This window comes from Oncorhynchus masou, chromosome 16 (genome assembly GCF_036934945.1).
Source record: "Oncorhynchus masou masou isolate Uvic2021 chromosome 16, UVic_Omas_1.1, whole genome shotgun sequence".
Taxonomy (NCBI): Eukaryota; Metazoa; Chordata; class Actinopteri; order Salmoniformes; family Salmonidae; genus Oncorhynchus; species Oncorhynchus masou.
This window is the reverse complement of record NC_088227.1, coordinates 33,949,089-33,975,724: the sequence shown is the minus strand read 5'-3', so window position 1 is coordinate 33,975,724 and position 26,636 is coordinate 33,949,089. Positions and strand designations below refer to the sequence as shown.

Sequence of the window (26,636 nt, the reverse complement as noted above, 5' to 3'; positions counted from 1 at the left end):
GAAAACAAACAACATTTCTGGCTCTCACAGACCTTTAACTTCTTCTTTAAGAGGCTCCTCTGTCCTCCACTCATGACCTGTATTAATGGCACCTGTTTGAACTTGTTATCAGTATAAAAGACACCTGTCCACAACCTCAAACAGTCACACTCCAAACTCCACTATGGCCAAGACCAAAGAGCTGTCAAAGGACACCAGAAACAAAATTGTAGACCTGCACCAGGCTGGGAAGATTGAATCTGAAATAGGTAAGCAGCTTGGTTTGAAGAAATCAACTGTGGGAGCAATTATTAGGAAATGGAAGACATACAAGACCACTGATGAATCTTCCTCGATTTGGGGCTCCACGCAAGATCTCACCCCGTGGGGTCAAATTGATCACAAGAACGGTGAGCAAAAATCCCAGAACCACACAGGGGGACCTAGTGAATGATCTGCAGAGAGCTGGGACCAAAGTAACAAAGCCTACCATCAGTAACACACTACGCTGCCAGGGACTCAAATCCTGCAGTGCCAGACGTGTCCCCCTGCTTAAGGCAGTACATGTCCAGGCCGTCTGAAGTTTGCTAGAGAGCATTTGGATGATCCAAAAGAAGATTGGGAGAATGTCATATGGTCAGATGAAACCAAAATTGAACTTTTTGGTAAAAACTCAACTCGTCGTGTTTGGAGAACAAAGAATGCTGAGTTGCGTCCAAAGAACACCATACCTACTGTGAAGCATGGGGGTGGAAACATCATGCTTTGGGGCTGTTTTTCTGCAAAGGGACCAAGACGACTGATCCGTGTAAAGGAAAGAATGAATGTGGCCAGGTATCGTGAGATTTTGAGTGAAAACCTCCTTTCATCAGCATGGGCATTGAAGATGAAACGTGGCTGGGTCTTTCAGCATGACAATGATACCAAACACACCGCCTGGGCAACGACGGAGTGGCTTCGTAAGAAGCATTTCAAGGTCCTGGAGTGGCCTAGCCAGTCTCCAGATCTCAACCCCATAGAAAATCTTTGGAGCGAGTTGAAAGTCTGTGTTGCCCAGCAACAGTCGCAAAACATTACTGCTCTAGAGGAGATCTGCATGGAGGAATGGGCCAAAATACCAGCAACAGTGTGTGAAAACTTTGTGAAGACTTACAGAAAACGTTTGACCTCTGTCATTGCCAACAAAGGGTATATAACAAAGTATTGAGAAACTTTTGTTATTGACCAAATACTTATTTTCCACCATAATTTGCAAATAAATTCATTAAAAATCCTACAATGAGATTTTCTGGATTTTTTCCCCCTCATTTTGTCTGTCATATTTGTAGTGTACCTATGATGAAAATTACAGGCCTCATCTTTTTAAGTGGGAGAACTTGCACAATTGGTGAATGACTAAATATATATATAGACTTTTCTATTGTGCTATTGACTGTACGTTTGCTTATCCCATGTGCAACTCTGTGTTGTTTGTGTCGCATTGCTTTGCTTTATCTTGGCCAGGTCGCAGTTGTAAAAGAGAACTTGTTCTCAACTGGCCAGCTGGTTAAATATAGGTGAAATAAAAAATAAAATAAATAAATAGTTTGTACTGTAAAGTAGTAAACCACGACCCCGGGTGGTGAGTAGGAGATAGTTCTCTCTGCGTAGTAGTTTTCAGTTTTTTGAAGAAAATGGCGGAAAGCGAGCTCAACGTTGACAGCATCATCTCCCGATTGCTTGAAGGTATGATATATCATGTTATTTTGCAATTAACCCTGCGGTTATATGGTGGAGACAGTATTTACACGTGTAACATGATGTCATGTTATTTTCGGGTGTCAAAACACGAATGTAACCTCATATTTGGCATTGGCCAGTTGAGTTTGCGAAATAGCTAGCTAACGTTAGCGCGTCAGAGGAAGGTGGTTCAACAAAGTACAGTGTCAGTGGCTAGCATTAGCTAGCTACTCTATCCAGTTTGAGCTAGCTACAATTTTAACAGCAACGCCACCGTAGCTAGCTGACTAGACATGTCGAAGAGAAAATACATTTATTTTCAAAATGTTATGTTTGTGTGTTGCGCTGTCATGCAAGCCATTGACAACGTTAACTAGCTTACCAAACTAGCTAGCCAACTAAGTTAGCCAACTAGTTAAATAGATGTTGACCATTTAGCCCAAGTTAGTTATATTTTTTGCCTATCACAGAACAGGGATGTTGCTGTTTTTTTTGTATACATTTTGGTGGCTAGCTACCGACTAAGTCGCTAACGTGAGTTTTTACACCTTGATGAGAGGTGATTTTTCGAGCAGACCGCTTGGTTTGCCAACGGAAACACCCCCCCCAGTCCGTGTTGAGTGCAAGCTAACTAATAACGTTACATTAACATTTGTTTTCAATACACGCCTAGGGGCTATTCGGTTGTTGGTGAAGTAGCTAAGAATGTCGGTATGTATAGCAAGTACACAAAAAAAATCTAGTATCCGTCAACTCAAACAGCCCTAACATTAATTTTAACTGCCCTCTTGTTGGCTATTCAGTTTCGCATCAGTAGTCTGTTTAACTCTACAGTAACCGCTCTCAATGTTTGATATGTACCCGAGCGTTTTATTTCTGGGCAGAACTCACCTATGGAACATTTTCAAGATGATAATTTCCCTAACTTTAGAAGCCTTCATAGTCTTGGTTTCTTTTCTCATAGTTAATTCATTTCGAAACAATCAAGGTGATGTTAAGGAGTGAATGATGGGGTGTGACAATGAAAGGATGGTGCATTTCCATACAGGATTTACCCTGGTGTTTAACCCAAAAGGCTCAGACCTTTCTGTTTCCATCTACATGGGCCTGGAACCCATGGTTGGTGTGGACCTTGCTCTAACTTGGGGACAAAGCCAGGCCACTGGTACTGTTCAGCTGGTATTTACATAAATGGCTGTGACCTTTAAAACCTCACAAAGCAACTCACAAGTTTGCATCATGTAGTACAAACTCCAAAACGTTCTGCGACACTAAAGTCTATAGAGAATAAGAGCACCTCCTCCAAGCTGCCCACTGCACTGAGGCTAGGAAACACTGTCACCACCAATAAATCCACTATAATTGAGAATTTCAAAAAGCATTTTTCTACTTCTGGCCATGCTTTTCACCTGGCTACCCCTACCCCGGTCAATAGCCCTGCACGCCCCACAGCAACTTCCCCAAGCCTCCCCATTTCTCCTTCACTCAAATCCACATAGCTGATGTTTTGAAAGAGTTCCAAAATCTGGACCCTACAAATCAGACCGGGCTCGACCATCTGGACCCTCTCGTTTTTAAAAATTATCTGCCGAAAATGTTGCAACCCCTATTACTAGCCTGTTCAACATCTCTTTCGTATCGTCTGAGATCCCCAAAGATTGGAAAGCTGCCACGGTCATCCACCTTTTCAAAGGGGGTGACACTCTAGACCCAAACTTCTACAGACCTATATCTATCCTACCCTGCCTTTCTAAGATCTTCGAAAGCCAAGTTAACAAACACATCACCAACCATTTCGAGTTCCACGTACCTTCTCTGCTGTGCAATCTGCTTCCGAGCTGGCCATGGGTGCACCTCAGCCACGCTCAAGGTCTTAAACGATATCATAACCACCATTGATAAGAGACATTACTGTGCAGCTGTATTCATCAACCTGGCCAAGGCTTTCGACTCTGTCAATCAACACATTCTTATTGGCAGACTCGACAGCCTTGGTTTCTCAAATGACTGCCTCGCCTGGTTCACCAACTACTTCTCAGAGTTCATTGTGTCAAATCGGAGGGCCTGTTGTCCGGACCTCTGGCAGTCTATAGGGGTGCCACAGTGTTCAATTCTCGGGCTGACTCTTTTCTCTGTATACATCAATGATGTCGCGCTTGCTGCTGGTGATTCTCTGATCCACCTCTATGCAGACGACACCATTCTGTATACTTCTGGCCCTTCTTTGGACACTGTGTTAACCAACCACCAGACGAGCTTCAATGTCATACAACTCTCCTTCTGTGGCCTCCAATGCAAGTAAAACTAAATGCATTCTCTTCGCTGCCTGCACCTGCCCGCCCGTCCAGTGTCACTACTCTGGATGGTTCTGACTTCGAATATGTGGACAACTACAAATGCCTAGGTGGCTGGTTTGACTGTAAACTCTCCTTCCAGACTTTAAGCATCTCCAATCCAAAATTAAATCTAGAATCTGCTTCCTATTTCGCAACAAATCATCCTTCACTCATGCTGCCAAACATACCCTCGTAAAATTGACTATCCTTCCGATACATTAATTTAGCGATGTCATTTACAGAATAGCCTCCAACACTCTACTCAGCGGATTGGATGCAGTCTAGGCTGTGATTCGATGATAAATCAACAGCCACCACATTGATTATATGCAACGCAGGACAAGCTAGTTAACTACACATGGTTGATGATATTACTAGGTTAACTAGTGATTTATGTGAAGATTGTTTTTTATAAGAGAAGTTTAATGCTAGCAACCTACCTTGGCTCCTTGCTGCACTCGCATAACAGGTGGTCAGCCTGCCACGCAGTTTCCTTGTGGATTGCAATGTAATCGGCGTCCAAAAATGCAGATTACCGATTGTTATGAAAACTTGAAATCGGCCATTAATCAGTCATTCTCTGGTTGGCATCGGTCAACCTCTCCTGGCATCCGCTAACCCTAGATTTGGCCAATGGACTACCAAATGGTGAAGCGTGATTAATCACTACAGCGAATGTGTTTCCAGATTCCAATGGTGTCAAGCGTTACACCACTCCAGCCGATGTTTTGCATTGTGTGCGGCTGCTCGGCCATGGAAACCCATTTTATGAAACTCCCGACAAATAGTTGTTATGCTGATGTTGCTTGGAACACAATAGTGAGTGTTGCAACCAAGGACAAACTATTTTTACGCACTATGTGCTTCAGCTCTCGACAGTCCCGTTCTGTGAGCTTGTGTGGCCTACCAGTTAGTGGCTGATACGTTGTTGCTCCAAGACGTTTCCAATTCACAGTAACAGCAGCACTTACAGTTGACCAGTGCTGAACTGACTTGTTAGAAAGGTGGCATCCAATGACAGAGCCACATTGAAAGTCACTGAGATCTTCAGTACTGGCCATTCTACTGCCAATGTTTGTCTACGGAAATTGCATGGCTGTGTGCTGGATTTTATACCTGTCAACAACGAGTGTGGCTAAAATAGCTGAATCCACTAATTTGAAAGGGTGTCCATATACTACACGGACAAAAGTATATGTATCACTCCAATAGCCCAGCACATTTTACACTGAACAGAAATGTGAAGGCAACATGTAGTGTTGGTCCCATGTTTCATTAGAAAAGTTGATTTCTCTCACATTTTGTGCACAAATTTGTTTACATCCCTGTTAATGAGCATTTCACCTTTGCCAAGATAATCCATCCACCTAACAGGTGTGGCTTATCAAGAAGCTAATTAAACAGCATGATCATTGCACAGGTGCACCTTGTGCTGGAAACAATAAAAGACCACTCTAAAATGTGCAGTTTTGTCACACAACACAATGCCACAGATGTCTCAAGTTATGAGAGTGTCCAATTGGCATGCTGACTGCAGGAATGTCCACCAGAGCTGTTGCCAGATAATTGAATGCTCATTTCGCTACCATAAGCTGCCTCAACATCGTTTTAGAGATGGGTTGTCCTGGCTCCCAAGTGGGTGGGCCTATTTCCTTATATGAACTGTAACTCAGTGAAAACGTTGAAATTGTTGCGTTTTAACAATTTTGTTCAGTCTAAATATGCTATTGGAACTGACCCTGTATATAGCTTTTTACTTTCTTGTGTTCTTATTTTTATTTCTCGTGTTTTTGTCCTACCGTTGTTATTTTGTAGTACTACATTGACATTAATTACTGCATTTTTGGGTTTACAGGCATTTCGCTGTACTTGTGCACGTGACTTTAACTTGAAACTTACAAAAAATACAGTCAATCTCATCTGAATTTATTAGCCAAAATAATACACACTATGAATGAATAAAAAGCATTTTTACCATCAAATTATACATAACACGCTTTCAAGACACTTTATCCCCACTTGGAACACTGCACACAGCAGCAGTGACAATCACTTGCAGTCTCACTCCTTTCATGTTGCCAGCACATTGCTGAACCCGAAATGGCAAGCCTTAAAAAAAAAATAATAATTTCCAACTCAATGTCATCCACGTCCTAGCCGGGAGGTTTACTGGGTGACTCCCTAAAAACCATTAACCAATCGATTACTGTTAATGAAAGTCAAATGGCTGTGACCTGCAATCCTGTCATTTGTGAAGTCGAGCAGAAGGCCTTTTCTAAATGTCCATTAGGTATGCGGTAGTCGTCATCCTATTAGAAATCGGTTAGGGCCTTGGAAGATGTTTTTGTTTCAACAGCGTTATTATTATTGGTCAGTGTAAATCTATGCCATCTGATCTGAATGAAAATACATTGAAATTTGAGGTTTTGCAACGATATCAAAAGGATTTGGTCCGACTTTTGTTTCTTCTTTTAGGACTTATCCTGTGGTTTCATATTCTGCACTGATTTGAAGACCATAAAAAAGAATGTGAAACAAAGTCTGCATGATTACAATGGAGAGCAGGGTCATGACTCATGGTTGTGATGATTGATCGCCCTATCTTTTTGTGAAGTGCGAGGATGCCGTCCAGGGAAGATAGTCCAGATGACGGAGGCGGAGGTGCGGGGGTTGTGCATCAAGTCCCGGGAGATCTTCCTCAGCCAGCCCATCCTACTGGAGCTGGAGGCGCCGCTCAAAATTTGTGGTCAGTACAATTACTTCTCCCGCTTGCGCTGTCTTTACTCTGGAGCGCTCTCCGTCTCTCTGTCTCTCTCGCTCTGTGTATCTTAGAGCACAAATAGCATATGAGAAATGAGTCATACCAGGGTTAGAAAAATTATAAAAAGCTGACATAGGCCTAAGGTGATTTTACATGGCCAAGAAAGATGTCCAGAAGCCTACCTAAATCAAATTACATTTTATTTGTCATGTGCTGAATATAGCAGGTGTAGACTTCACCGTGAAATGCTTACTTACTAGCTCTTTCCCAATGATAGAGTTAAAAATAAGGAAATTAAAACTCATGGAATAAAATACAGAATTATGAAGCTATAAACAGGTACCCATACCTGTCCTCATAGAAATCTTCAGGTAAATAAAACCACAGATGCCTATAAATTCACTGGTGTCCTGGCACTATCCATACCATTCTATACATTTTTATAGTCCTTGCACTAACCTTACCACACAGTTGTCTTTAAGCCAAAATGTCAGAGAGAAAGGAGAGGATAACACATTGGAGAGACAAAGGCCTAGCTCAGTAAGTAGAGCAGGAGGATATAAATGCTGTCTCCCTTGAGTGTCTGCGGCTCTGCCGGATGGGGCCATCTCCCTTCCAGCAAGGACACAATCTGGCTCAAGTCTAGTCACTCACACTCTTCTCCACTCCTTCCAGGTGTCCAGGGTGCACTTTAAAAAAGAAAGGCAATGTGACTTCCCTGGTAAAATAAAGGGCACATCAAATAATGGTCATCTCCCAACCCCTCCGCTCTCTCTAGGTGATATCCATGGCCAGTACACAGACCTGCTGCGGCTCTTTGAGTATGGGGGCTTCCCCCCGGAGGCTAACTACCTGTTCCTGGGGGATTATGTGGACCGAGGCAAGCAGTCCCTGGAAACCATCTGCCTACTGCTGGCCTACAAGATCAAATACCCTGAGAACTTCTTCCTGCTCAGAGGAAACCACGAATGTGCCTCCATCAACCGCATCTACGGTTTCTATGACGAGTGTAAGACCGGAAGCAGTGTCACACACACACACATGCTGAATCAGTTATCTTTCTCCATGAGGATGGAGGATCCATAATAGTATTGCTTTTGTGATCTTTACTAATTATTAGCATAATTCCATGTCCTTTCTTTGTTGTGTTCCTCAGGCAAACGCAGATTCAACATAAAGCTGTGGAAGACCTTCACAGATTGCTTCAACTGTTTGCCCATTGCCGCTATAATCGATGAGAAGATCTTCTGCTGCCATGGAGGTAGTATGCATGGGGGCTTTTCTATCAATTCAATCCCTATTATGAATTAACAATCATCCCTTTTCCTCAGGTCTCTCTCCTGATCTGCAGTCCATGGAACAAATCCGACGCATCATGAGGCCCACTGATGTCCCTGACACAGGTGTGTTAACGTGTGTGTCGGGAGTTATATATTTGTGACTGGCTCTGACTGTGCTGACCCCGCCATCTCTGTGCTAGGCCTGCTGTGTGACCTGCTGTGGTCAGATCCAGACAAAGACGTGCAGGGCTGGGGGGAAAACGACCGGGGCGTCTCCTTCACCTTTGGGGCCGACGTGGTCAGCAAGTTCCTCAACCGCCACGACCTGGACCTCATCTGCAGAGCCCACCAGGTAGAGCCTTTATACTGAAACAATGTAGGCGATACGGAGTAAGGCTGTGACAATACCAGTATCGCAACAGGAAGAAGACCTTTAAAACCTGCTGTATGTAAAAAATTGTGTGCTGAAACTTGGAAAATAAATGTGACTCTGGATGACAGGGCTGCAAGATTTAATCAAATTAAAATCGTAAGTGCTATATTGACATGCACTATCCATATCGCAAGAGGCTGCGATTTTTCTCTTTCTTTTGAAACTTCATTAATACAACAAACTACACTATGGTACCTCCTCCAATGAGATGCGCATTCACACTCTACATGCACAAAGGATGCTGACCAATCACAAGCGGGCTCTCACTCTGCATGGCGTGCACATGCAGGCAAATCACAAGCATCCCTGTTTTAGGCACGCAGTTAGATGGTGATGAGAAGAGTGGTCTTTGGTGAAGCCCTTACAGTAGAATGTTTAGAAACTCTGTGGCTTGACCTCAGTGTGTCGGAAAAATGAGTCATGCTAGTGCTAATGAACGTTGATTTGGTGCCAAAGAGCACATCTTCAGTGATTTGGCAGTATTTTAGCGACAGGCAAACCAATGTCAACCAAATGCAAGTGCTGTGCAAAAAGTGCCTCAGAGTTGTGGTGACAACAAGAGGCAACATGACAAATAGTTCATATAAGGAAATCAGTCAATTGAAATAAATTCATTAGGCCCTAATCTATGGATTTCACATGACTGGGCAGTAGCGCAGCCATGGTTGAGCCTGGAGCCAGGCCCAGCCAGTCAAAATGAGTTTTTTGCCACAAAAGAGTTTTATTACAGACATGTGGAGGTCCTGGGCTGTCATGGTTACATGTGGTCTGCGGTTGTGAGGTCTGTTGGATGTACTGCCAAATTCTCTAAAACGACATACATTGCTTATGGTAGATAAATTAACATTAAATTCTCTGGCAACAGCTCTGATGCACATTCCTGCAGTCAGCATGCCAATTGCAATATCCCTCAACTTGAGACATCTGTGGCATTGTGTTGTGACAACTGCACATTTTAGTGGCCTTTGATTGTCCCCAGCACAAGGTGCACCTGTGCAATGTTCATGCTGTTTAATCAGCTTCTTGATATGCCACACCTGTCAAGTGGATAGATTATATTGACAAAGGATAAAATGATCATTAACAGTGATGTAAACACATTTGTGCTCAACATGTTATTACCTTTAAGCTTTTTGTGCTTATGGAACATTTCTGGGCTCATATTTCAGCTCATGGAACATGGGACTAGCACTTTACATGTTGCGTTTTTATATTTTTGTTCAGGGTACATAATTACTCAATCATATGCTTCCTAGCCTATGGCTGCCTGAATAAATAACTAACTTAGCTTATTTAATTACTCATAATGGTTATATTTATTTATTTACTTACTTACGTGTGTGTGTATAGATGCATACAAAAGTATGCGAATTTGGCTATTTCAGCCACACCTGTTGCTGACAGATGTATAAAAACCAGCCATGCAATCTCCATAGACAAACATTGGCAGTAGAATGGCCTTACTGAAGAGCTCAGTGAGTTTCAACTTGGCACCGTCATAGGTCAGTCAGTTCTAGAGCTGCCCGGTCAAGTGTAAGCAATGTTATTGTGAAGTGGAAACATCTAGGAGCAACAGATCAGCCGTGAAATGGTAGGCCCCACAAGCTAACAGTTGCAACGCTCATGGTTGCAACGCTCACTACCAATTAGGGTTGCACATTATGGGGAATATTCAGAGGTGGGAATATATGTGAATTAATGAAAATATGCAAATTAATATTAATACATTACATTACATTTAAGTCATTTAGCAGACGCTCTTATCCAGAGCGACTTACAAATTACCATTTTTAAATGTAGTTTTTTGCATTGGATATATTTATCATATCATATGTAAACGTAAACCTTATACCTTATCATAAGTAGACATAATTGCAAATGATTAAATCCTTCCATTAGAAAAAAAAATAATACAAAAATAATAATCTCCAGCTTCAGTGATTTTTATTTTATTATTATTATTTTTTGCAGTTCGTTCCAGTCAGTGGCAGCAGAGAACTGGAAGGAAAGGCGACCAAAGGGGGAATTGGCTTTGGGGTTGACCAGTGAGATATACCTGCTGGAGTGCGTGCTACGAGTGGGTGCTGCTATGGTGACCAGTGAACTGAAATAAGGCGGGGCTTTACCTAGCAGAGACTTGTAGATAACCTGTAGCCAGTGGGTTTGGTGACGAGTATGAAGCGAGGGCCAGCCAATGAGGGCGTACAGGTTGCAGTGGTGGGTAGTATATGGGGCTTTGTTGACAAAACGGAAGGCACTGTGATAGACCACATCCAGTTTGCTGAGTAGAGTGTTGGAGGCTACTTTGTAAATGACATCGCTGAAGTTAAGGATCGGTAGGATGGTCAGTTTTACAAGGGTATGTTTGGCAGCATGAGTGAAGGATACTTTGTTGCGAAATAGGAGGCTGATTCTAGATTTAATTTTTGATTGGAGATGCTTAATGTGAGTCTGGAAGGAGAGTTTACAGTCTAGCCAGACACCTAGGTATTTGTAGTTATCCACGTATTCTAAGTCGGAGCTGTCCAAAGTAGTGATGCTGGATGGGCGGGCAGGTGCGGGCAATGATCGGTTGAATAACATGCATTTAGTTGTACTTGCATTTAATCAAAACTTACCAGAAAGCATGTACAGTCGTGGCCAAAGGTTTTGATAATGACACAATTATTAATTTCCACAAAGTTTGCTGCTGTCGTGTCTTTAAATATTTTTGTCAGATGTTACTATGGAATACTGAAGTATAATTACAAGCATTTTCATAAGTGTCAAAGGCTTTCATTGACAATTACATGAAGTTGATGCAAAGAGGCAATATTTTCAGTGTTGACCCATCTTTTTCAAAACCTCTGCAATCCGCCCTGGCATGCTATCAATTAACTGCTGGGCCACATCCTGACTGATGGCAGCCCATTTTTGCATATCAATGCTTGGAGTTTGTCAGAATTTGTGGGGTTTTGTTTGTCCACCCACCTCTTGAGGATTGACCACAAGTTCTCAATGGGATTAAGGTCTGGGGAGTTTCCTTGCCATGGACCCAAAATATCGATGTTTTGTTCCCCAAGCCACTTGGTTATCACTTTTGCCTTATGGCAAGGTGCTCCATCATGCTGGAAAAGGCATTGTTCGTCACCAAACTGTTCCTGGATGGTTGGGAGAAGTTTCTCTCGGAGGATGTGTTGGTACCATTCTTTATTCATGGCTGTGTTCTTAGGCAAAATTGTGAGTTAGCCCACTCCCTTGGCTGAGAAGCCACCCCACACATGAATGGTCTCAGGATGCTTTACTGTTGGCATGACACAGGACTGATGGTAGCGCTCACCTTGTCTTCTTCGGACAAGCTTTTTTCTGGATGCCCCAAACAATCGGAAAGGGATTCATCAGAGAAAACGACTTCACCCCAGTCCCCAGCATTCCAATCCCTGTACCATTTGCAGAATATTAGTCTGTCCCTGATGTTTTTCCTGGAGAGAAGTGGCTTCTTTGCTGCCCTTCTTGGCACCAGGCCATCCTCCAAGTCTTCGCCTCAATGTGCGTGCAGATGCACTCACACCTGCCTGCTGCCATTCCTGAGCAAGCTCTGTAATGGTGGTGCCCCGATCCTGCAGCTGAATCAACTTTGGGATACAGTCCTGACGCTTGCTAGAGTTTCTTGGACGCCCTGAAGCCTTCTTCATAACAATTGAACCGCTCTCCTTGAAGTTCTTGATGATCCTATAACTGGTTGATTTAGGTGCAATCTTACTGGCAGAGATATCCTTGCTTGTGAAGCCCTTTTTGTGCAAAGCAATGATGACTGCACGTTTCCATGGTTGACAGAGGAAGAACAATGATTCCAAGCACCACCCTCTTTTGAAGCTTCCAGTCTGTTATTCGAACTCAATCAACATGACAGAGTAATCTCCAGCCTTGTCCTCGTTAACAAGAGAATCACTGACATGTCAGCTGGTCTTTTTGTGGCAGGGATGAAATGCAGTGGAAATGTTTTTTTGGGGATTCAGTTAATTTGCATGGCAAAGAGGGACTTTGCAATTAATTGCAATTCATCTGATCACTCTTCATAACATTCTGGAGTATATGCAAATTGCCACCATTCAAACTGAGGCAGTAGACTTTGAAAATTAATATTTGTGTTTTTCTCTACTTTTGGCCACGACTATGCTCTGGCTCAGTGTAGTAGTGTGGGCTCAGTAGCATCTCATTAGTGTGCAAGATCTGGAATCAGCTGTATGTGTGATGGACGAATGCACTGCACATGTGATGGACGAATGCACTATGCATGCAGAGGGTTGCAATTCCATTGAATTGGGGAAAGTTTAACCAAAATATGCCACAAAACCTAGAATTTCCTTGTGTATCCCACAAAAAAGGTTCACTGTTAGGTTATAACGTTTGATGATTTTAAACAAAATTCCCCAAATTCCCAGGCTCAACTTCCCATGGAAAATATCCGGAAGAATTCCTAAAATTTACCGGAAAGTTTCCGACCCTTTGCAACCCTACTACCGAGTTCCAAACTGCCTCTGGAAGCAACGTCAGCACAATAACTGATCGTTGGGAGCTTCACGAAGTGGGTTTACATGGTCGAGCAGCTGCACACGTTTTTAAGATCACCATGCACAATGTCAAGCGTTGGCTGGAGTGGTGTAAAGCTCACTGCCATTGGAGCAGTGATGAATTCATCATCTGGCAGTCCGATGGACAAATCTGGGTTTGTCGGGAGAACGCTACCTGCCCGAATGCATAGTGCAAAGTTTGATCTGGGATTGTTTGTCATGGTTCGGGCTAGGACCCTTACTTCCAATTAAGGCAATTCTTAACGCTACAGCATACAATGACATTCTAGATGATTCTGTGCTTCCAACTTTGTGGCAACAGTTTGGGAAAGGCCCTTTCCTGTTTCAGCATGACAATGCCCCCGTGCACAAAACATGGTCCATACAGAAATGGGTTGTTGAGATCAGTGTGGAAGAACTTCACTGGCCTGTACAGAGCCCTGACCTCAACTCCATCGACACCTTTGGGATGAATTGGACCGCCTACTGCAAGCTAGGCCTAATTGCCCAACATCAGTGCCTGACCTCACTAATGCTCTTGTGGCTGAATGAAAGCAAGTTCAAACATCTAGGGGAAAGCCTTCCCAGTAGAGTGGAGGCTGTTATAGCAGCAAAGGGGGGGACCAACTCTATATTAATGCCCATGATTTTGGAATGAGATGTTTGACGAGCAGGTATCCACATACTTTTGGTAGTATAGAAAATAGGGGCTCAATGTTAGTAATGAATTAATAAGTGCTGCACTTATAGCACACTATTGATCATGTTCATGTGTTTGTTAATATGTAGGTGAAATAATCCTGTCTCATATGTTCAACAATTTTTTGGGGATTTGGTTTTGTATTCAGTTAGCACAGAATGGATTCATATGATATAAATGTATAAGTGATGTTCTCTACCTGGACACTTGTTTTAACCATATCTTATGAAATTTGCAAGTGTTTGAAAATCACAATTGCAATATCCGGCCCCAAAAATCGTAATTTGTTATTTTATTCATATCGTGCAACCCTACTGGATGACAACATAATGGTGTTTGATTCCAACATTTGCGCTGTTTTTCTAAAGAAGTTGAATTTGTTTTGTGTTTCTTTGCAACGATACTAACAAGTATCGATACTGTTATTGTCCCGGACCTAATACTGAGGGCTATTGGTTCATTAGAATGTATGAGATACTGAGGGCTATTGGTTCGTTAGGATGTATGAGATACTGAGGGCTATTGGTTCGTTAGGATGTATGAGATACTGAGGGCTATTGGTTCGTTAGGATGTATGAGATACTGAGGGCTATTGTTTCGTTAGAATGTATGAGATACTGAGGGCTATTGGTTCGTTAGGATGTATGAGATACTGAGGGCTATTGGTTCGTTAGGATGTATGAGATACTGAGGGCTATTGGTTCGTTAGGATGTATGAGATACTGAGGGCTATTGGTTCGTTAGGATGTATGAGATACTGAGGGCTATTGGTTCGTTAGGATGTATGAGATACTGAGGGCTATTGGTTCGTTAGAATGTATGAGATACTGAGGGCTATTGGTTCATTAGAATGTATGAGATCCTGAGGGCTATTGGTTCGTTAGGATGTATGAGATACTGAGGGCTATTGGTTCGTTAGGATGTATGAGATACTGAGGGCTATTGGTTCGTTAGGATGTATGAGATACTGAGGGCTATTGGTTCGTTAGGATGTATGAGATACTGAGGGCTATTGGTTCATTAGAATGTATGAGATACTGAGGGCTATTGGTTCGTTAGGATGTATGAGATACTGAGGGCTATTGGTTCGTTAGGATGTATGAGATACTGAGTGCTATTGGTTCATTAGCAGTGGTGGTAAAAGTAAAGCTACCTTAATATAGAATGACTCAAGTCCCAGTAAAATACTGAAGTCAGTCTAAAAGTATTTGGTTGTAAATATACTTTCACTATCAAAAGTGTGAATATTGTCTAATTCCTTATATTAAGCAAACCAGATGGCATAATTTCCTTCATTTACGGATAGCAAGGGTCACGCTCCAACACTGTCAGAATTTACAAACAAAGCATGTTTTTAGTGAGTCCGCCAGATCAGAGACAATAGGGATGTTCTCTTTTAAGTGTGTGAATTCGACTTTTCTTTTCCTGCTAATCATTCGAAATTTAAGGAGTACTTTTTGGGTATCAGGGAAAATGTATGGAGATTAACTTAATCATTTTCTTTAGGAATGTAGTCAAGTTGTAAAAAATACCCTAGACTAAAGTAGTACTTTTTAAAGTATTTTTACACCACTGTTCATTAGGATGCATGAGATACTGAGGGCTATGTTCATTAGGATGAAACTCTAAAGGATGTTCGTTAACTTAAAAGTGTTGTTCTGTACCTGAAGGTTGTTGAGGACGGCTATGAGTTCTTTGCCAAACGGCAGCTGGTGACGCTGTTCTCAGCTCCCAACTACTGCGGGGAGTTTGACAACGCTGGGGGCATGATGAGCGTGGATGAGTCCCTCATGTGTTCCTTTCAGGTGAGAACAAGCATGCACACACTCACTCTTTGTGGATGAGTCTCCCAGTGCTGTTAACACTAAGTATACTGTCTCTCTCAGATTTTGAAGCCGTCAGAGAAAAAAGCTAAGTACCAGTATGGGGGAGTGAACACAGGACGCCCTGTAACCCCGCCTCGTACTGCCCAAGCCCCAAAGAAGAGGTGAGCGCCTGGCCCCCATCTCGCCTCCTCCTTGCACCATTTCCTCTATTGCCCCCTGCAACGTCCTGTCCCCTCCCTCCCATCTATGGGAAGTGCTCTAGCCCCCCTGACCCCCACTCACCTACTTCATGTGTAAAATATTAAATCTTTGCTGTGAATGTATTTTTTTTCTTTGCTTGTTTATTGGTATTTTTATTAATAATATGTGACATGTGGTTTTTCAATGCTATGAAATGGGTTGCTAAGGTGCAGCAATACGATACACACCTTTTGTGGAAAGGGGCAATGCATTCTGAAGGGACGCTTTTCTGCCTTCAGGTATAGAAAAAAGTATTGAATAATATGAGTGTGTGCGTGCGAGTTGGGTTCTTTACCCCAGCCTTGACTCTTCAAGACAATAACGTGAGATCCTCTCCACCCAGTCTCACAATTTACCCTGCTAATGTGTAACCTTCTCACAATATTACTAATAACATTGGCCGTTTTGGCTACAGTAACTGAGTGGAACGGTTTAGCCTCTTAATGAGTTTGGAGCAAGTCATTTTCACTCACGTTGGACTCATTTCTCTCTTTATGGAGACACTAATGAACTATTAACTTTGAAAGTACTTGTGCAAATGCATATTATCAGAACCATACAAAATGACGGTATATACACACTGGGCATGTATTGTATACACATTCTGTACATTTTAACTGTGTATACATGTTAACAACTAGTACAGTTAAGGTCATGTGTCCTCAACTCAAGGTTCACAACAAATGGGTGTTTAAAATAAATGCCTGTTGATTCAAAACCAATCTTGTCCACCACACCAGCCCTCTCCTCGTCTCCACCGAACCTGCTTCAATTGCTGAAGACTGTTTATGAACATTGCTTTAACTGTGTGCCTGTATAGATGGTGGTGGCTTGGAAAGTTAAGGCAAGAGTCAAAGGCACCGGATTTCTATTGGTGTTGAATATTATTTTTCTCAAACACGGCCAGTTGGCCCCACTAGACGATTACAAGTTTTTAACTTTACACAAGCTGTTTTCAGCATTCCCCATTGCCCCTGCAGTTCTTGTAAACATGGCATATTACATCACACGGGGGTCAAGCACATGCTTACCAAGCTCGGGGTGAGGCCGAGATGGCACTTTGTAGAGGGATCACTTAGACATTGCTGCCCCCTAGTGGTAGATCTTAGAGGACAGCCGAAAGAGGCCATGTCAACAACCAGCAAGGCATCAGAACGTGAATAGTGAATACAGTATGTGTACCTTTCAAGAGGAGATGATTCCAATATCTGGTTCAGAATTGTCATCCACCTAATGAGCTTACTGAGGAATATTCAAATAATATTTTAGATTTGAGGTTGGCTATATCTTGCCCTTTGCCTTGTTCTGATCTCAGTCTCTTGAAGTTGGAAACTCAGTGTTTTAAACAGTTTTGAGATTTTGTAAAATTTTCGTTTCACTCTTTGAATGGAATAAATGGAACAGTGCCGTTGACCCTGCCTCTGTCTGTCATTATTCTTTGGGCTGCCTTAAAAAAACACTGCTACTCAATGGGAGCAGTGTTGGAGGGCCTAGTGTTGTTCCACTGTCCATCAAAGGTAATAATTACATATCTGTCAACCAATTTGTAAATGTAGATCAGCAGTTTTATCAAATCATTTGGACATGTGTTTCATATGTTTTGAAGGCACCCTTGGCCTATGTCTGTTTCATGATTATTGTGCCATTTCATTTGGGTAATGAATGTCTGGGCTGTTTAGAAATATTTTGTACAAATGTGATTCTTTATACCAGAAGTGTCAAACATGGCATGATTTTTCTAGCCCAAAAGTATCTATACAGTAAAAAAATGTTTTTTTACACTTATGACCGCAGATGTAATGTCCCCTGTTTAGGGGACCTGAGTGGTTCTGGTACCGGGTTCCGACTGACATTTTCACTTATGTGGACGCCGTAGATCTAAATGGCTTGCATTGAGCAATATCCCTGGTTCCCAAAGACACAGTGGTATATTTTTCTGAGCCTGTGTAAAGTAGAATGTGATCTGAAACCACTTGGTGCTGGGATGTTCCTCCTACCATTTAATTCCCTCTGACTGTTCCAACTCCTGGCTGAACCCTAATTCACAGCTGCAATCCTTAGATAATGTAGCATGAGTGGTTTTATCACTATAGCACTGATTGATTTATAGCCATTAAAATAATACTTTGGATTTAAACAAAAGTTTGACAAGATTAAGGTGAGTTCCAAATGCGTTAAGGAAGCCAAGCTAGTGCTCAGACATTCACAGCGATCAGGTCAGACGCTTTAGAAAATATACACTAAGATTTTACTTTTGTTGGCCATTTTGTGGTTATACTATATTTAGAAAGCCGGTCATTTCAAGCCTTGTTCATAGTTTTGAATTGGAAATACCACATTTTATTTGTTCTGCTTGTGTCAAGTGACTACACTTCATAACTATTTTTACCAGAATTACTAGTTGTTTATGGCTCATGATTAATTACTTTGGGGTACAACATTGATTTTATACAAGTAATTATGGAAATTAAAACATTCCATTCATGACTAGGTGCTAGAATTTAAAAAAATAATTTGGCAGGGTTTTTGGACAATAAGTTGTAAATTATATTTATCAATCAGGGCCTGCAGGACTGACTGGGGCACTTTGCTGGTGTAGTACTGGTGGTTGCGTAGTGTGGCCAGCACCCCAGCAGAATTCATGTGCTTAACATTAGCATCGTAACACAACGCACTGCCATGCATGTCTGTCAGCTTACCTGCAGAGGGACGGACAAGAAAAAAGACACCATTATTTTTTCATTACTCAGAGGTACTTTCAATATGATCAAGAGGATGTTGCTTACCTCAATGTTTGCAGGATGGCTTCAGGGGCACAAGTGTCCCACTTTTTAGTTCCTAGACTGGCAAAGACAGGCTGAGGCCTTCACCTCCAAGCTGAACAATCTACACAAAGCAAGGGTTCAGAGAAATAAGACATTTTATTGATGTTTACCTATGTACCCCCACCATACCTTCTCATTTCACTTTATTTCCTGCTCCGCCAACTCTTATCACATCATGAGGTACCATGGCATCCACGATGTCTGACAAGTTTGTTGCTGTGGGAACGGGTCGTGGTGACTATGCGGCGGCCATCCGGAACCTCCTGTAGCTCGAACCCAAAGGCGCCCAGTCCTGGCATTCCCCACATGTCTGCTGTCTCCGTCCCCAACTGTGGATACAAAACACAGGACATTACACACTCACGGACCAAGGTCGTGTTCAATTGGGCACAATGTAGCAAAATGTTTTGCAACTGAAAATGAAGAATTTGTTAGCTCCCTATTTCTAAAATGTTTTCTCCCTACTCAACATGCACTGATAGGTGAGAGGGTATAAGGCAGAAAGATTATTTGTCGTCGATCACTTGTTGGTACCTGGTAATTGAAGAAGGGCTGGTTGGTGACCCCGGCAATGGCCTTCCCTCCATATGAAATGCCGATCAGTACAGTCACGTGCTCAAGAAGACCTGAGATCAGATGACATGTTTGTTGAAGGGAACACACAAACAGTGGACTTCACACAAGTATCGACATCATACTGTATATCTAGTAGACATACTGTGGTAGTTCTCCAGCATGAAGAACAAACAAGTGATGTAAGGGTAGTATAATAGCAAAGAAAAAAAAGATGGAGAAGTCCAAGCATTCCTCCTGTATCCTTCACCTATTCTGCTCTTGTCCATCCCAGTCCCAATACCCTCCCTCTGTCACCATACGGAGAGTCGTGCTGAGAAGCTGGGCGACCGACCCCGTATGACACATCTGGACCTGATGTGGCAGGTAAAGACACTTGGCCGCTGCTCAGCAGGGGTGACAGGAGAGAGAGTGAAAAAGGGAATCAGCACTGATGATTAGGAGATGACTGAATTAAAAGTTCCCCAGGTTTTTGTCAAAGAGGACAATGTATAGGTCTAAGAGGAAGTGTAAGAGAAGAGTGACACTGAAATACCTGGTAGTAATCGAGGGTGTGTGTTGGAAGCCTGTAATGAGTGATCTAAACAAAAGACTGGCAAAATAACGCCGTAGTAAGCTTACCTTCAGTGTAATTCTTTAGTGCCATCAAGGGGGTCGACCCACACAGCCAGCTAAAATTCAGACGCCGGGACATTCAAACACAGAAACACAGCTGGAATGAGAAGTCAGTACCCAGAAAATGATCAAAATCAGTACAGTAGGTTTCAGTTTCAGCTCTGAAGTCCCTGCGTCTCACCTCCTATTTCAGGGCACCAATGGACAGGACTTGTAGGATTTCTTCAGACTGACTGCTCTCAATCAGGTCTTCTTTGACAGCCTCTGGCAGATCCTGATGTGAGAGATGTTCACTGTTAAGACAGATGTTGTGCAACATGTGTTGTGTACTCTAATCTTTACATCAAAATTAATTGGTCAGTAACATTAGGACAGATCCTATTCATGCAAGTTGCATGGATTTACATTAAGGTCTGAAAATACTTGCCAATTGGACAAGTCAGCTGTATTTTTAGGTTGCCCAAAGATTAGTCACTTTCCTGAAAATGTAAAATAACATTTGTTTATACACAAAACTGCAGGGAGAGCACTTAAACAACAGGGAGGAAGCAGAAAAATCTGTTCTACTGGCCTGCTAAATCGGACGCATAACTTTTGCAGAGCCAGCTCATTGAAAGGCTTGCGCTGCTCCAGTGTAAAAATAAGTTCTGGTTCTATTTTCAAGAATTCTAAGCGCAGCTCACGCCTGAGAGCAATCTGACATAGCGGCTAGCGCTCTGCTCCCACTGACTAAAAGTTACACTTCCAGTGTGGCCCCAATGTTAGAAAAATATATATAATAACCTATCTAAATGGGGCAACCACAATTTACCCAGCTCCCATAAATTGTCCATCTTTCACTTAAACAATAGGGATGAACCAGAAAGATCCGTTTTAGGCTTACTGTAAATCTTTGCAGTTTTGTTGTTTAAAAAAAATAATAATCACCTTGGGCAACCTCAACTTGCCCGACTGCTGAGTTCATTTGCCCCAGACAATAGTGCAACCCTTAAGCTCAATACCTGATGTTATTCACACCCACCTCCTCTCCGATGATGGTGATTTTGGGGAAGCTTTTGGATAGGGAGGCACATATGCTCTGCTGGACCAGCCTGTCTGCCAGTGTCTGTAGATCGTTAGCCGCCGTCTGTCCACATAAGAGTGAGAGATCATTTATAAACAACATTCAGCCTCCATCTCACTGTCTATCTATTCCCTCTCAATTCAGCACCTTGCCCCTCTCTGCGTTCAGTAAGTCCAACCTTTTCCACGATCCCTCCGTATGATAGCTCCTGCCTTCTCTGCCACTGCGTAAGCCACCAAACGCATCACCACTGCCGGATTTCCCGACATTGCTGATGGAAGGAGAGATACAAAAGTGTACTGCTCAGAGAAAAAAATATATACACTATGTACCCTCAAGGCGTATAGACCTATATGATCACTCACTTTAGTCAACTGAATGAATCAACACACCCTCTACCTGTAGTAGGAGAACGGACAGTATTTGTGCTGTCACCATTACTTGGGCTAAAGCACACCTTTAAGCACTTATAGACTACACACACACACACACACACACACACACACACACACACACACACACACACACACACACACACACACACACACACACACACACACACACACACACACACACACACACACACACACACACACACACACACACAAATAGCTACAGCAGGCAACCCTGATCCTGGAGTGCCGCATGCACTTCATGTTTTTAATTTAACGGTCCTGGAAGACCAGGTGTTTTGAATTTAGGCAACCATTGCACTGATCAATTAGCTCAGTTGGTCAGGTGTGGTGCCTAGTTGGAACAAAATCCTGCAGTATCGTCCGCTCTCCAGGAACATGGTTGCCTACAGTAACAAGCATAAGGCTCATTTATTGAAACTGAGTATATGTCCATGATTCCACAGAGTACCAAACTGCCAAAGGTTACTAGCTAGTTGTGTGTGTATTACAGTGCTACTGCTTGAAACCTGCTGATATTTTGAAGCAAATCAGTCTATTCTCTAACTTCTATTCCCCATCCATTAGACAACTAGCTAGCTAACAAGTGTCACAAGTCTGCAGCCCCAGCAGTGCTGGTTAGCTAGCTAGCTAATCGTATCTAGCTAATATCGAAAGCAATCTCCATTGAGCTAATAATAACATAACAGCATTGAAGACACTATTTTCCCTGAAGATGACCAATGCACGTATAGCTACCACGATAGCTAGCTAACGTTATCTCCATGAAAGAAGAGAATGGTACTTACTAGTGTCTACTGTAGATGTTAGTGCTCAGGACTGGTTGTAAATGTATATCCTGGAATACCAGGAAATGTTAAGCAATCTCAGCAGTAGCAAGAAATTATGGGTCCAAGTGACTGACGGATTCATGCTCGAGCCGGTTGTATCATGCATGTTCGATCGCGAGCCTTAGGCTGTAGCTCGAGTGAGTGGCAGTTGGACTTTGAAAATTTGTTTGAAATAATGGAGTCAACCTGCTGAAACGGGCTAAACGGTAATTATGATATTTTAATGTATTTTAGTTTGAATATTAAAACAACAGCCAGTAAATTAGCTGAGGCAATGTTTACGTACCTTTTATTTAACAAGTTCAGCTGGCCAAACATAATGTTACATACCGGTGTTAATGGTGCAACCTGATCGTTATGCTAACGTTAATTAACAAACGTTGGCTAGATACTGTATTGTTGGTAATTGTCATACGCATTACCTAGCTAACGTTAGATACCTTTATCTAGCTAACATTACATAGATAACGTTAATGTTAGTTTCATGCTTTTAAGTATGTTTTTGTTGTAGCGCGGACAGTAGCTTAACATTAGTAATTTCATGGAAAATGTTTTTATACATTTTTAAAATGTTAATTTGTATGATTTGCTCACATAATATATAGTGCATTCGGAAAGTATTCAGACCCTTTGGCTTTTTCCACATTTTGTTATGTTACAGCCTTATTCTAAAATGGATTAAATACAAAAAATCCTCATAAATCTACACAAAATACCCCATAATGATGAAGCAAAAACAGGCTTTTAGAAATGTTTGTAATCGCTGCCAAAGGTGCTTCAACAAACTACTGAGTAAAGGGTCTGAATACTTATGTAAATGTGATATTTCAGTTCATTTTGTATACATTTGCAGACATTTAAAAAATACATCTGTTTTGGCTTTGTTGTTATGGGGTATTGTGGAAAAAAATTATTTAATCAATTTTAGAATAAGGCTGTAATGTAACAAAGTGTGGAAAAAGTCAAGGGGTCTGAATACTTTCCGAATGCAGTGCAATTTTAAAGTATGCATTAAGGTTTCTGTAATAGGATAAATGTGACGAAAATACATGTAGACATTAATCAATTAATTTCTATAGCGTCCAAAAATATGTTTTACATTTGTGGGGAGTGACAAGATGGAGACGTGGCTACAACACAGCGCCCCCTATTTGTGATCTAGTGTATATTTAAATCATTCACACTAACATTACCAGTGACCCCTATCATTCAATAAAGCTAGTTAAATTAACGTTATTATTACCAACAATCTGAAGGTAGTCCTCAAGTGCAGGGATGGGATTTTTCCTGATTAATCTGGAATTTCTTATTTTCTGACATTTATCATCCCTTCAAATAAGCAACAGACCTATCTTCTAGCCAAAATCCCGATGTTGTTGATTGACTATGTTTTCCTGACTCCTGAATCACATCCTTGCAGATGAAAAGATGAGTGGAACCAGTCACCCAGATAGCACAGGAGACCCTAGCCCCATGGCTGACAACGTGCCCACAGATCGAGGTGCTGTAGGCCGGCGGGGCAGCAAGTTCCATCGATCTGGTAGTTGTGTCCAGGCTGTGCAGGAGACCATGAAGGAGAAGCAGGTCTGTTGGATGAATAGTCATGGAGGAATTTCAGTTGAGAACAAGAAGTGATGAGAACTTGCTCAATGAAGGTTCAGCTGCCCAGGCCTATGTGCTCACAAAGTCACAGTTGTAGCTGCTATCACTTCATAGTATAATACATTGTTTTACTGTGGGCTGCTACAGTCCCACCTTACACTCTGTTTGCCTGATGTGCACAGTAGACCACCCCATTTAGAGTAACGTTGACACTTTGTCCTTTCAGGCCAGGTACAAGGAATCAAGAGAAGCTCGAAAGAAGCTACTTACCTCTGGGCACAAATACATCTTTGAGATCTTGGCTGACAGGCTCTCCCTCGAACTACAAGCAGTAGAAGAGTTTGTTTTAGATGCTCCTTCTGTGAGTAGAACTGTAATTGATATGAATCCCAACAAGCTGTTGAGGTTCCCTATGAATTGTTGTTGTTTGGTCAAATTCTTTAACCTTTACCTGCTTGATGAACAACAAAGATCTGAGATATCTTGTAGACACTCTGCTCCCCCCCACAGTTGGCACCATTTGATGATTTTTTTGCCAAAGGAGGAAGTAAAACCATCGCATTTGTCTACCAAGAGACAGAAGTCCCAGGAATAGGTGAATGAAGGATGATTACCTCTGTATTTCTTCATGACATAAAATGCATACTATAGAGCCACAGTGGCACCAATACATTATTGTTATTCATAGATTTTTGTGAAATAGATATGAAACATTTTATTGTCTGTTTATGTCACCTTTCACTCTGACCCAGACCTTTTAAACGGCGCAAGTTCAATTCAATTGAATTTTATTTTGTTTTAGAGTGTGGACGCACCTTTCCTGGAACTGCAAAAGGAGCCATAATAATGAGACTATTTTTAGCCAATTTGTCTGAGACATGTCTGACAGGATTGTGCCCATTCTTTGTACGAACTAAAATTGATGTTCCTGTCAATATAAAAAACATACATGAGGTGAGATATTCCATGGAAGAAGGTAGAGACTTCTGAACTGAAGGACTAAGATTTTCTATTTTGTACATATAATCTATGATAGCCTCATAATAGGTCCATATTGAATACAAAGGAATGCTCAAATCAAGAGTTTTCTGACTGTTAATGCTTGGTCAATTTCCATTCCCTTTCTTTTTGTAGGAGATTTATTTTTCTATGCTAGATGCCGCTGAGGGTCTATTAAAAGGCACCAGGAATCTGTTGTCAAAGATTATGATGCCAGCTGTCTGTGCAACAGAAAACTGGGGTGCCTTGAATCAGTCGAAACATGGAGAGAAGGATAAACAAAACTTCAAAGACACAATCGCTCGTTATATTCATTTCCTAGATGGTGAGAGAGTTACAATAATAAAACAAAATTGTGCACACACACTACTGTTCAAAAGTTTGGGGTCACTTAGAAATGTCATTGTCTTTGAAAGAAAAGCAAAAAAAAAATGTCCATTCAAATAACAACAAATTGATCAGAAATACAGTGTAGACATTGTTAATGTTGTAAATGACTATTGTAGCTGGAAACGGCTGATTTTTAAAATGTAATATCTACATAGTAGTACAGAGGCCCATTATCAGCAACCAAGAAATTGCCAAGAAACTGAAGATCTCGTACAGCTCTAACCAGAATAGAAGTCCTCAACTGGAAGCTTCATTAAATAGTACCCGCAAAACACCAGTCGCAATGTCAACAGTGAAGAGGCGACTCCGGGATGCTGGCCTTCTAGGCAGAGTTGCAAAGAAAAAGCCATATCTCAGACTGGCCAATAAAAAGAAAAGATTAAGATTGGCAAAAGAACAGACATCGGACAGAGGAACTCTGCCTAGAAGGCCAGCATTCCGGAGTCGCCTCTTCACTGTTGACATTGTGACTTGTGTTTTGCGCCTCTTCACTGTTGACGTTGAGTTAGGTGTTTTGCGGGTGAAGGTGCCAGTTGAGGACTTGTGAGGCGTCTGTTTCTCAAACTAGACACTAATGTACTTGCCCTCTTACTCAGTTGTGCACCGGGGTCTCCCCCTCCTTTCTATTCTGGTTAGAGCCAGTTTGCTCTGTTCTGTGAAGGGAGTAGTACACAACGTTGTACGAGATCTTCAGTTTCTTGGCAAATTCTCACATGGAATAGCCTTAATTTCAGAGAACAAGTATAGACTGTTCTTTGTTTCTGGCCATTTTGAACCTGTAATCAAACCCACAAATGCTGATGCTCCAGATACTAAACTAGTCTAAAAAAAGGCCAGTTTTATTGCTTCTTTAAGAAGAACAACAGTTTTCAGCTGTGCTAACATTATTGCAAAAGGGTTTTCTAATGATCAGTTAACCTTTTAAAATGATAAACTTGGATTAGCTAAAGCAACGTGCCATTGGAACACAGGAGTGATGGTTGCTGATAATGGGCCTCTGTACGCCTATGTAGCCATTCCATATAAAATATGCCGTTTCCAGCTACAATAGTTATTTACAACATTAACAATGTCTACACTGTATTTCTGATCAATTTGATGTTATTTTAATGGACAAACAGTTTGCTTTTCTTTCAAACACAAAGACATTTCTAAGTGACTCCAAACTTTTTAACAGTAGTGTACACACACAGTAGGCCTACAGCATGATTCAATTATTGTTTTCTGCATGATTTTGAGCTGACAACAAGTCTAGTCAGTTTGTTAAATGTAGGCAACACTTTGATTTGTATGATGTACTGCAGGAATGCAAGCATGCATTGAAGGCACTGTTCAACTGAAGACTGCCTCAAACATTGAATTCGCCAGGCTGGTATCCTTTGAAGACGTAAAAGCAGCAGCAGCAGATGTTGACATGGTGCATCAACTCGAGGAAACGTTGATGATGTGGTACAAACAGATTGAGCAGGTACTACACAGTATCACTGTCTATGTACTAT

General features: G+C 41.8%; 2 protein-coding genes and 1 pseudogene across 2 annotated transcripts in view; 2 read left to right on the top strand and 1 right to left on the bottom strand.

Annotated features, from left to right (window-relative positions):
* Positions 1–1,604: 1,604 nt before the first annotated feature.
* LOC135557860 (serine/threonine-protein phosphatase PP1-beta catalytic subunit-like) lies at positions 1,605–17,240 on the top strand. The gene is made up of 8 exons (XM_064991549.1): positions 1,605–1,704; positions 6,649–6,780; positions 7,574–7,804; positions 7,952–8,056; positions 8,127–8,198; positions 8,276–8,427; positions 15,432–15,566; positions 15,648–17,240. Exons 1-8 carry the CDS (start codon positions 1,653–1,655, stop codon positions 15,750–15,752), a joined length of 984 nt encoding a protein of 327 aa, XP_064847621.1. The 5' UTR covers positions 1,605–1,652; the 3' UTR covers positions 15,753–17,240.
* On the bottom strand, positions 16,731–21,172 carry LOC135557862 (3'(2'),5'-bisphosphate nucleotidase 1-like; annotated as a pseudogene).
* Positions 21,173–23,574: 2,402 nt separating this feature from the next.
* Positions 23,575–26,636, top strand: part of LOC135557312 (dynein axonemal heavy chain 8-like) — a 58,886-nt gene continuing 55,824 nt past the window's right edge. Inside the window, exons 1-5 of the mRNA XM_064990495.1 lie at positions 23,575–23,730; positions 23,975–24,109; positions 24,259–24,343; positions 24,551–24,724; positions 26,442–26,605. Coding sequence (XP_064846567.1) covers positions 23,575–23,730; positions 23,975–24,109; positions 24,259–24,343; positions 24,551–24,724; positions 26,442–26,605 — 714 coding nt within the window. The remainder of the gene's footprint in view (positions 23,731–23,974; positions 24,110–24,258; positions 24,344–24,550; positions 24,725–26,441; positions 26,606–26,636) is intronic.